Source organism: Felis catus, chromosome D1 (genome assembly GCF_018350175.1).
Source record: "Felis catus isolate Fca126 chromosome D1, F.catus_Fca126_mat1.0, whole genome shotgun sequence".
In the NCBI taxonomy this organism is placed as follows: Eukaryota; Metazoa; Chordata; class Mammalia; order Carnivora; family Felidae; genus Felis; species Felis catus.
In genome coordinates this window covers 5,747,483-5,759,669 of record NC_058377.1, presented here as the reverse complement: position 1 = coordinate 5,759,669, position 12,187 = coordinate 5,747,483, and the positions used below count along the sequence as shown (strand labels likewise).

The 12,187-nt window shown below is 42.4% G+C and overlaps 1 protein-coding gene and 1 long non-coding RNA gene across 5 annotated transcripts in view; one reads left to right on the top strand and one right to left on the bottom strand.

The window, feature by feature from the left end:
* Nucleotides 1-12,187, top strand: part of GUCY1A2 (guanylate cyclase 1 soluble subunit alpha 2) — a 307,596-nt gene that overhangs the window by 26,725 nt on the left and 268,684 nt on the right. For all 4 annotated transcript variants that reach the window (XM_023239063.2, XM_045038213.1, XM_045038212.1 and 1 more), the window contains exon 2: nt 5,021-5,082. In XM_023239063.2, the coding sequence (XP_023094831.2) occupies nt 5,021-5,082 (62 nt within the window). The remainder of the gene's footprint in view (nt 1-5,020; nt 5,083-12,187) is intronic.
* LOC105260942 lies at nt 9,091-10,734 on the bottom strand. Its single transcript, XR_890774.4, has 3 exons — nt 10,545-10,734; nt 9,470-9,593; nt 9,091-9,389 (listed from the first exon to the last, which is right to left on the bottom strand). It is a non-coding gene; the product is annotated as an uncharacterized LOC105260942 (long non-coding RNA).

Below are 12,187 nucleotides of genomic sequence, written 5' to 3'. Positions count from 1 at the left end.
GACAATTTGAATCCATGTGATTCTTTAATTGTGCGTTGACATTAAAAAAATTCTTTCTTACTGGAAACACTTTCTAAGGGGAGAGATGCTCTGTTTGCAAAAGAGGACTTGTAACATCTCTAACTTTGGTTCTTTTTCAGTCAAATGGTGATAATAACACCAGCCTGACTATTTCCCTGGAGGCCCCTGTGACTGGTGGAAGATCCACTGGCATGGCACGTGTTAAAAAACATGAACTGTAAAGTGTGCAACCAGATCCAAAGTCTTAAGTGTAATGTGCAGGGTAGGTTGGAGGCTTTGTGCCTGGACTCTGGAGCAGATTACCTACTCTTCAGTACTGGTTTTGCCTCTTTTTACCTGTGTGACATAGGGCAGCTTCAGTTTTGTGTGTCTCAGTTCTCTTACCTGTAAAATAATAACACGCATGTCTATGTCATGCTGTTGATGTGACAAACAAAGGAGTTCGTGTGCAGGGAGCTTACAGCAGTGCCTCTCATAGAGGGAGGGTCATACTAGCTGTTATGTTGTATGTATGTGTCCCAGCATTGCTGACATAAGTGCCTGGGACTGAGTTATATGGAAATTTTAAACATCCTTTATTTATGCCTCAACCAATATAGCGCTTTGTTTATGTAAGAAATTCACTTTAATTATCAGCCATTAGTGACAGTTAATAAATGGAACTGTGTTGAACTTGGCAGTTAAGTATGAACACCTCCCAGAAGCTTACTTCTCTTGATATTTGAATAAAGAATCTGTTCTCATTAATGTAGACTTACTCAGTTCAGGTAAGGTTCAAAGAGTATTATTGGTCTTGATCATCATGTTTATACCTTAAACGAAAGGTTTACAACCCATGACTGCACATTAGAAGCACCTGGGTCTCTCAGACCAGTTGAATTGGAAAATTTGGAGGTGGAACTCAGGCATTGGTATTTTTTAAGAGCTCCCCAAGGTGATTTTAATGTACAGACAGAATAGAAAACCACTGGCCTAGAGAGTTAGTAATTAAGTGTATATCTCTATCATTTAATTGCTGACATTGATATGTAATTTCCTCATATTTAAGTAAATAAAATGACATGGCTATTTACAGACATTTCTTTAAAGGAGGGCCTAGGGTTTCCATTAATTCTGTAGCCTATCGGTGTGTGCTGTAAAGCAGAAATGAGAAGCTTGTTTTAAAATTATCAAGGTCACCTGGGTGGCTCAGGTGGTTAAGTGTCCTACCTCGGCTCAGGTCATGGTCTCACGGTTTGTGAGTTTGAGCCCCCTGTCAGACTCTGTGCTGACAGCTCAGAGCCTAGAGCCAGCTTCCTATTCTGTCTATGCTCTCTCTGCCCCTCCCCCACTCATGTTCTGTCTCTGTCTCTCTCTCTCTCTCAAACATAAATAAACATTAAAAAACAAAAATTAGCTATGAAGTTTTGTTTTTGGAAGGATGAAGTGCTGTCAATATTAGCAAACAATATAGAAATACCAGAATGTTAAAGATGAGAGGGACCCTCAAGGCATCTCATAGAAAGAGGGGTACACTTTGAAGTCAGTCCTGGCTTTTAGTGGCTTATTCACTTCCTACCTTTGTGATCTTGGGTTCTTTACTTAACCAATCTGAGCCTCAACTTCTTGATCTGTAAAATCGAGGTGAGCATGTGCTTTATATGATGACGAGTGTGTTTCATGGGCACACACACTCATGTCTTGCTTCCCTGCCTCCTACCTGATCCCTAGATCCATCTGGTGCAGATGTCCATGGCAGGGACCGCATTGCAGCCTCTGCAGAGCCAGCTTCTGGGAACCGCTTCCTCCCACTCCTCGGGGACCACTTCTCTGGCTCTGTTGGGACTGTTTCATGGCTGGATGTTTGGATCCCATGACCTTAAGTGAGCATAACATTTAGTGTGCAAGGGTCAGTACTGCTGGTGAAGCAGAGTGAAACTTTTCATGAGACAGGAGATGAAGGAGATCTTGTGGCCATGTGATGGCAGCCTTTGAATACCTTCTGTCTGCCCCAGACAATCCGTGTGCAGGACGCAGATGGCTGCCTTGTGTCTCCAACTATATGTTTTTAGCCATTGCTTCTTGGGGTTGAACAGGAACAATGAGAGGTCACTATCTCTATCTTAGCTTGGGGTAAGCAGAGAAGAATCATAGACCTCTTTTATTGTTGTTGTTGTTGTTTTTATGATAGGAATACTGGATTTCATCTTTTTCCCCACCCTTGTCTCTCAGATCCTTCAGCATTTGGCTATAAAATGATTAGGCCACCTAGTTCTCCTGTTGCCCATTCTTTGTGTCCTAGGAAGGAGGTTCATGGTTTCTTATTCTTTGTAAAGCTTAAGGCCTCAGGTCTTGATCTCAACTATGGGGCTTCAGTGTCCTTCCCATTTGTAAGCCTGCTTTCTAGGACTATCCTCAATCTTAATTTTCAGAATTCTGCTTGTATCACCATCTCTGGACTCATCTGAAGTTTTCATTGGAAATGAAACTGCCATTTTTCTGTTGTTTCCTTTGTCTACTGGAATCAGCACCCTCTTACGATTAACAGTAGTAGGAGCTGTATTGAATTTTCAGATGGTAAGGATCTCCAAACATTACACTTGTGGGCTGGGCGGTCTGACTTAAATCCTGTGCTCCTCCACTAGATTATGAGACTCTTGAGGGTAGAAGCGATGTTTTATAGCTGAGTATCGTCATAACTATCATTATGTATCTTTTTTTTTAATTTTTTTTTCAACGTTTATTTATTTTTGGGACAGAGACAGAGTGTGAACGGGGGAGGGGCAGAGAGAGAGGGAGACACAGAATCGGAAACAGGCTCCAGGCTCTGAGCCATCAGCCCAGAGCCTGACGCGGGGCTCGAACTCACAGACCGCGAGATCGTGACCTGGCTGAAGTCGGACGCTTAACCGACTGTGCCACCCAGGCGCCCCACTATCATTATGTATCTACTGTGCACCAGAGACTTTGCTTTATTTCAATTAATCTCCATAAAAATAATGTACACATGAGGAATCTTAGAGAGCTTAAGTAAACTGCCCAAGGTCGTGTGGCTTTTGAGTGGATTTTTGAACTCACTTTGATATTAAACCCTGTGTTCTAAAATCATGTTTCTAAATTCCTTCTGAAAGGAAGGAGCAGATACAGGTAAGAAGAATGGGATCTTGGCCTATAGAAAGTTGGATGACCTCTTGAGTCGGGGTCAGGTATGGAGGTGTATTCTTAGAGGAGGAGAGAAGGTCTGCATATCTTCAAAGCCCCTCTTTTTCCCATTAATATACTGACCGGCATTGCTGACGTACGTGGACTAAGAATGGACCCTATGACTCTCAAGGCAGAAGTCGCCCCCGTGGACGGCTTTGGCCCACACGTGGCTTTTTTATTCAGGTCAAGAGAGACCCCAAGATTACGTGAAGACATCTCTCACTGATAAGAGCCATTGGGTGAGCAATCAGGCAAACTCTGAAGAGGACTCTATGAATCCATGGTGATGAGATGTTCTGTGCTGAAGTCAGCTTTGGCTTGCTGATGATGAGGAGATAGTCTGTAGTCACCTGCTGTGTTTGGAGTTTAGACCATCAGAAGGTGCCTACCAGCTCTGGTGAGCGACAGGAAGTATATAAATGCTTTCTGGCATTGGAGCTCTGTCGGATATTCCCAGAGAACATTTCCCTTTTAATGTATTTGGAAACTATAAATTTAACTCCTGCTGGGGGAAAAAAAGTAATGGTTTCACAAAAGAAAAAAAGCTCTTTAAAAGGCTTAACTCCTGTCACAAACATGTGCTTTTTAATAACTGGGAAATTCCTGATGCAGGGAAAAAATGCCCTTTTGTACAAATGAGGTCATTCTGGTCTTAACTGGCCCTATGCACTCTAGTTCCTGCGTTCTGTTCCACGTTTTGTGACCAGAGGTTATTGGAAGGGTAATCCCTGTGTGCATAGTCACTGTTTTTAGGGCATGTTGCCAAAGAGAAAGTTATCTTAGCTCACAAGCTTCCAAGCCAGTGCAAGAGGCCCAGCTCCCAGGGGTACCCGGCCAGTGACTGATAATGACTTGGTTTAGCTTGGCTGTGGGTTGAGTTTTTAAAGCACACTTTTCTTGTGCACTGGGATTTTTGTGTCTGCTGCTGCTTTAGATTTCTCAACAGCTCCATTGCTTCTCGATTCAGGAGTGATTTTTCTTGCTTGGGCACATTCTATCTACTGTGCTTTCATTCCGTCCCGAAGAAACATCAGTGCCAGATTGAGGCTTCCTGTTCATCTTCTTCACCTGGTTTATATGAAAAACAGCTGTTGAAGGCATTGGCCCTGTACCCATTTCCTTGCACACTTGGAGGCTGATTCCTCCAAAAATTAATTTCTGATTTGGTTCTTACCCCAATTTCTTAATAAAATCTATGGTCATGGAACTTTGTGGCTACCTGGGTCAGAAACTCCAAGCCTAGGCTCTGTTGCCTAAATAAGTCTAAAAAAAAATTTGTTGACCTGGGAGTAAGAAACTATCTTCAGCTCTCCCAGAGAGGCAAGGATTATATGATTCGGCTGGGAACTACTTATGTGTTTGCTGCAGACCCCATTTTGTTGCCCAGAGCACCTGTGGCCCCTCTTGGAGGCCTCAGCATCCTTGCTTGAAATCTCTTGGGTCCTTGAGGACATGAGGCTTGATCTGGGCATGGCCCTTGTTTCTTGAGTCCGCCTGCCCTCCACTGCCCTCAAGGCCTCGGTTTGTTGTAGACAACCACAATAAATATTGAACCTAAGGGCTGCTGCAAAAGAATTGGAAAAAATATGGCTAGGAAATGCTATCACCCTTGAAACGCTGGGAAATTCGGGGTAATTGCTGAGTGCCTCATATTAGTTCCTCTGGAGAAAATACATGGCAAAATGCATAATGGGTTAATATTATAAAGTGAAAACTCGTAGAAGATAAATCAGAAGCCCCATATCTGCCTCTGATGCTCAGAAGTGGAAAGGCACTGATTTGCTGATAATATATTTTTATTTTTCTTCTTCTCCAGCCTCAGACGATACAGCAGACTCTCCAGAGGACACTGCAGTATTATGAGCACCAAGTTATTGGGTAAGTAAAATAGATTTTGGTCATTATTTGGGGAAAATTAAAGATAATTACTCAAACACAGCTGTTGAGCATGCGCTTTCCTGCCACCCAAGTCAGTCTTTACCAGTGGCTGTGGGGCAGAGATTCCTTGGGACCCCTGGACTGACTTCCTTTGCTTTATTTTTGTGTAATCCTTTTAAATGAAATTCCCTTTTGGTATTGCCTTTCCTTTTCAACTTTTCTTCTTCTTGTGTTCTTTCCATCTTCTCCACCGAATCTCCTAATTGTGCCTTCATAATACAGTCAGGTTTAATGGTACCAACTGAGAGGCTTTAAATGGGATTTTAGAATCCTTTAGGAAAGTCGACTCAGAGTCAATACAAGCCTGATACAGTTCAAGGAGAGGTATTGCTTTAGTTAGTTTAGTTAGTTCTACGTTCCATATTTGTCTTGAATCTTTCTTTTCTTGACATCATTGGGATATGGTTTAATGTAAGAAGACAAAATCAAGGAACAGGAACTCCAGCCCTCACCAGCACATAGAACTTTAAAGTTACTTTAATCTGTTTTGTAAGGGAGGATGACGATGGTAACAGCTAATTGAAGATTAGATGCCGTGGGTAAATGAGATAATTTCAGTGGGAGTATTCTGTAAATAGAAAGCTCCAGATAAGTGTAAGGTATACTTACGACTGGCTATGGCAGAAAGCAATTGGAAATACAGAAGCCTCAATTCACTTTCTGATGCAGACTACCTTAAAATGAAGAAGTTGAAGTCATTGACATGAGAGGCAGTGCATATTTGTAATTCACATAGTTAATTTCTCTGAGCTGCCATCATTTATTTGTGTAAGATTGTGAGCACTTTTGAGGAGCTGAGATTCAAATCCTAGTACCTTTTGAAAGGCCATCATGCATCATTTAACATTTGGGGCCAATAGTCATTGCCCTGGGGATTGAGACTATATTTGTGGCTAGTAGGCTACACTGTGATTATTTTTTTAAACCAAAACAGAAGAAAAGAAGATTTAGTGGAAACATAATCTCGGTACCTAGTGCAATGCCATATACTTTAAGTGCTGGATAATTATGTTAATTGTCATTTCAGAGGGAATTGCTTTGAAACTTTGTCACATGAGTCCTCAAAACTGTGGTTCTAGGAGAAGCATATTATTTAAACTCGTGAGATGGCTTTTAGTTTGAGGCCATTAGTGACTTTAAATGGTTTACCCTAATGGAGGCAAATGATGTCAAATTAATCTCTCCCCACATATTCTAAAATAAAACTTAATCACTCTCATTGGATTTGCTGCTTCCAAAGTGTGGTATTTGGATCAAATTAGTCAATATACTTGGCACAGTTTCTTGTGTGTGGTGAGCACTACAACCTGTTTGCTCTTGTGTTCAGTGTCATTATTATTTTTTAAATTTTATTTTATTAAAATTTTTTTTAAAGTTTGTTTGTTTTTGAGAGGGAGAGAGAGAGTGTGTGCGCGAGTGGGAAAGGGGCAGAGAGAGAGGGAGCATCCAAAGGAGGCTCCAGGCTCTCAGTTGTCAGCACAGATCCCGACACAGGGCCCAAACCCATGAACCGTGAGATCATGACCTGAGCCAAAGTTGGTCACCCAACCGACTGAGCCACCCAGGCGCCTCTATTTTTAATATTTTATTTATTTATTTATTTATTTATTTATTTATTTATTTATTTATTTATTTAATGAAATTTATTGGCAAATTGGTTTCCATACAACACCCAGTGCTCATCCCAACAGGTGCCCTCCTCAATGCCCATCACCCACTTTCCCCTCCCTTCCACCCCCCATCAACCCTCAGTTTATTCTCAATTTCTAAGAGTCTTTTATGGTTTGGCTCCCTCCCTCCCTTTTTTTTTTTCCTTCCCCTCCCCCATGGTCTTCTGTTAAGTTTCTCAGGATCCACATAAGAGTGAAAACATATGGTATCTTTGTCTGTATGACTTATTTCACTTAGCATCACACTCTCCAGTTCCATCCACGTTGCTACAAAAGGCCATATTTCATTCAAAACCACACTGAGATATCACCTCACGCCAGTCAGAGTGGCTAAAATGAACAAATCAGGAGACTATAGATGCTGGCGAGGATGTGGAGAAAGGGGAACCCCCTTGCACTGTTGGTGGGAATGCAAACTGGTCCAGCTGCTCTGGAAAACAGTGTGGAGGTTCCTCAAAAAATTAAAAATAGACCTACCCTACGACCCAGCAGTAGTACTGCTAGGAATTTACACCAGGGATACAGGAGTGCTGATGCATAGGGGCACTTGTACCCCAATGTTTATAGCCACACATTCAACAAGGGCCAAAATATGGAAAGAGCCTAAATGTCCATCAAGTGATGAATGGACAAAGAAGGTGTGGTTTATATACACAATGGAATACTACTTGGCAATGAGTATTTTTAATACTTTAAAGACAATACCAGTAACCAAAAAACAAATCATTTCCTGGAATTGCAAATGCCCTCTCTTTTGAAATGAAATGGTAACTGATGAAAGGCTCATTTGTGAACTGAACTTATGTCCTCAGGGCAGATCGGAGCAGGAATCTTGCAACTGTGATCAGAGTAGTTACCTAGACTATGTTACCATAATCAGGAGAAAATTCTTTTTTCCATTAGTAAGAGGGAGTTCTCTTTTATCTCAACCACTGCCTCACCTCTCTTGTTCCCTCTGTCCACGTAGACATAGCCTGTGGTTATTCTTGGTGTCCAAATAGTCTTTGGTAGTTCTGTTTCTTAGAGACAGTGTAAGGAAAACCGTGCATGTGTCTCCGATAAAGAGGCATCCTGATGTCCAGCTGTCTCCAAAGAGACCCGTTAACACATTTTCACCTGAGTGGGGGCTGCCTTCTGAGGACTTGGAAGTACCAGTGCCCGCAGCCTTTATTCGTGTGCACGCAAACAGAGAGGAGATGTTGGTGGCAGTATCGTGACATTGGCCTTTCTTGACTTTGTCTTCCCTCTTCCCTTGGCGCCAGTGTCCCCACCCATCTGTCTCTCTTTCTTCCTATTTCTCTTTAATAGTGAAAAAGGAGAGCATCTATTATGACTAACATTTGAATTCAGTATTCACACCTGCCTGTTGTACCTCTTTCAAAGACACAATTAAAGGCTTTTTATCTCTAACTGAAAAGGAGTGTGTTTCTTCCAGTTAAAGGGATTTCAGGCAATTGGTAAAAATTGCTGAGTATTAGTTTACATGTTTCCGGCAGAGGGTGAGGGTGGGAGAGCGATGGTTTTCCAAAACTCTGAAATAGGGCTTTGCCCAAGGTTTGTCTTGAAGTAATTCAGCTGTAAGGAGCCTTGAGTTGGGAGGATGAATCGGGATGAATGGTAAGGAGTATAAGCTAGCCCTCCTGGGGTTTCTTTTTTTCAAAATTGTAATTGCAGTGCAGTTAACATACAGTGTTATGTTAGCTTCAGGTGTAGAATATGGTTATTCTTCACTTCCATACATCACCCTGTGCTCATCACAAGTGCACCCTTCACCTGTTTCATTCATCCCCCACCCACCTCCCCTTGGGTCTACTTCTTGGTTTGTCTCTCTTGTTTTTCCTTTTGCTCATTTGTTTTGTTTCTTAAATCCCACATATGAGTGACATGATATGGTATCTGTCTTTCTCTGACTGATTTCACTCAGCATAACTTTCTAGCTCCATCCATGTCCAGAAGGGTCCCAGCCCTTCTGTTGTGAATTTCTTTTTTTTTTTTTTTTTAATTTTTTTTCAACGTTTATTTATTTTTTGGACAGAGAGAGACAGAGCATGAACGGGGGAGGGGCAGAGAGAGAGGGAGACACAGAATCGGAAACAGGCTCCAGGCTCTGAGCCATCAGCCCAGAGCCCGATGCGGGGCTCGAACTCCCGACCGCGAGATCGTGACCTGGCTGAAGTCGGACGCTTAACCGACCGCGCCACCCAGGCGCCCCCTGTTGTGAATTTCTTAAGTCCCCTCTAACCACTGGCCTCCCAGCCTCCCTTTCTTGTCCTTTAAAACTGCCCTTGGACCTGCTTTATTTATCAGAACTTCAGGACTGCCTGCTGGTCCTTGATGAATTCTTACAAGTAGTTCACAGAAACTCTCTGAGGCTTTTTTAGTCTCCGAGATGGAGACATGAATGCAGGGAGCAGCTGTTGAAAGGCTCACACAGATGGAGGATGGAAGGGAGGAGCTCGCGAGCCTCTGTCGGGGAGACAGCCTCTCTGTGCCCCAGGAACTCTATCTTCAAACATTTGTTCTAGTCCTCAGCTTGTCCATTCTCTGGTTCACGCAGTTATTCAGAGACCGTTCAGGCTGCAGAAAGTAGGGCTCAAGTTATTCATGCCACGTGGAAAAGCCTCTGCATCCCCACTGTTGCCGTGGCGGCTTCTCACCTGGACACTTACTCTTGTGCCTCAACGTTGTGTCCACCACAGCAAGGTGACCAATCAGATTAGATTATGTCCCCTTCTCATTTCAGCCCAATGGTTCTCACTTGTTAACGTGCATCAGAATCACCTGCGGGTTTGTTAAAACACAGAGAGCTGGACTTCACCTGCAGGACTCTGACCCTGTGTGTCCCATGCACTCTTGGAGCATTTCTAATGAGTTTCCAGATAATTCTGCTGACGCTGCTGGGCCAGATATTAAACTGTGAAATCCTCGCTTTACACCATTTAATGGCTTCCTGTGATAGAGTAAACTCTGAACTTTGCCTGTGGTCTGGGCTCTGCTTACCTCTCTGATGCCATCTTCTTCCACTCCCCCTTGTCACTCCCCGCCCTCCCTGCCAGGCGTCTGTGGGCTTCTCAACTCCTACTTAGCCTCAGGACCTTTGCGCATACCATCCCACTTTCCTGAAATGGCCTGTCCCCAGATAGGTACGTGGATTACTTTTTTTTTTTTTTTTTAATGTTCAGGTGTCTTTTTAAACATCGTTATCTTCAGAAAAACATGCCATGGCCACTCAATCTAGAGAAGCCCTCCATCCCCTCCTTACATCTCCAACCCAGATATTTTGTATTCTATTCCTCTCTGGTATTCCTTTTCATACAATTTATCATAGCCGATGTTATCTTGTTTATTTATCTAAATTACTTTCTTCTATATTTCTATGCCTTTGTAATTGCTTGGTACATAGGAGGGACTAACATGTTTTTTGGGGGGCTTGGGGAAGTGTGAATAAATGAGAAAGTTGCTCCCTGGAGGTATATACATAGAAGTATGTGTCTAGTGGATAAAAGAGTAGATTATGCTTGGAAGGGTGTTTAAAATAAGGGGTAGAAATAATCTCCAGGGTCCATTACAGTTGTAGTATCCAAGAGCCTTTCCTGCATAGCATAAATTTTACTGATTTATTTGCTTAGTTTCTCCTTTATGCTTAATGCTCTACCTCTGTGTGTCAGGCTGACTTTGTGGTAAGTTTATTTTTTAAATTTTTTTATATAAACTCTGCACAAGCACACTCACCTGTCCATACAGCACAGTCTTCTTCCCTCAATATTAGGAAAAGGGGCACCGAGTGCGCATCTTTGTGTTAGTCTTTCTGTAACTCAAGCTTCTAGGGGCTGGACTTGCTTCTTGGACAGTGTGGTGGAAGGAACAATCAGAACCAGAAGGGGTAAGTAGGGGACAAGCTGGGATCACTGTCAGAATTGAAAGGCACCCCAGATTGAGGAAAGTCTGCTTTATGAGGACTTTCTCCCTCTGATGTCATTGTTGCCATTATGTTGTGTCCCTCCTGGTCTCTGAGCAGAGGGCTGAGAAAATGCTTTGGGAGGAGACCTACCACATACCAGGTTTCCTAGATTTAAAGTGATTCTGCCTTCGAATGCTTTAGGGCACATTAGGTAACAAAAACGAGCCTCAGTTTTCTCATTTTAAAACTGGTAACAACATACTGACGTCCAGAGTGCTACTCCCAGCCTGTCCTCACGTTTGTGCTTCATGACTCCCCCTGGTCCGTAGCTCACCAAAGTGGATTACCACGACGGTGCAGCCAGAGAGTTCTTTAAACCCATGATTGGACAACATGCGATGATCCGTCTTCCTGAGATGGAATGTTCAATCGTTACATATTTTAAAAGCTGAAGCCTGAAGAAATGTATATTCAGAACACTGCCACTCATTTCGAGCCTTTTTTGCCAGAAGAAGCATCATTGTGCTAATATCGCGGGTGGGGCCACTGCCAAGCTCTTTTATTATTTGGGACAACTTTTCCTATAGTCATCTAAAATTAAATTCTCTCATTCCCTTTATCACTGCGGGCCTCATGTTTGTTTTGTATTGCCAACCTTCTTTTTTCTTTTGACAGTCGAATAGGGATTAATAAACTAGAGTAATTTCCATAGAACATTAGAAGTAGGTGAACCCTGGATATTCTGGGGCACAAACCTTAATGTTATTACTTAGGTTGTCATGGTTAGATTTTGTGGCTCTCCGTCATGTTATCTAAAAAGTGATATAGCTTCCTTTTCATATATTTACAAAGAATATGTGAATGGATAAACACAATGTTAGATAAAAGCTATTATCTTTTCTCGTGGGTGGGTGGCCCAGTGTGTTAAGCAATCTACTCTTGATTTCAGTTCAGGTCATGATCTCACAGTTCCTGAGTTCGAGCCCTGAGTTGGGCTCTGCACGGACAGTGTGGAGTCTGCTTGGAATTCTCTCTCCTTCCCTCTCCTCCCCTGTCGTGCTCACACACACACTCTCTCTCTCAAAATAAATAAACTTAAAAAATTAAAAAAATAAAAAATAAAAACTATTATCTATTAATTGATTACTCTTTTTGAGGCAATGTACTGGACACTTTACATCTCTTATTTTCTGGGATATTGACCATCTGTTTCATAAGATTATCGCATAAAGCTCATTTTGTAGATAAGGAAACTGAAGCTGTGAGAAAAAAAACATTTTGTCTAGGATTAGTCCAATTAAAGTGAGAGAGCCTGATTTTACAAACAATCCTGTATTTGTCTGTTTTTGATGACCATGTTCCCCATTCTACCTTTTACTGAGTGATTCCTGCATCCTGGAAACTGTAATGAGCATTTTGCCAAACTGGTTTGTTGGGATCTGATCTCAGGGAAGTGTGCAAGCCTGAGGCCATC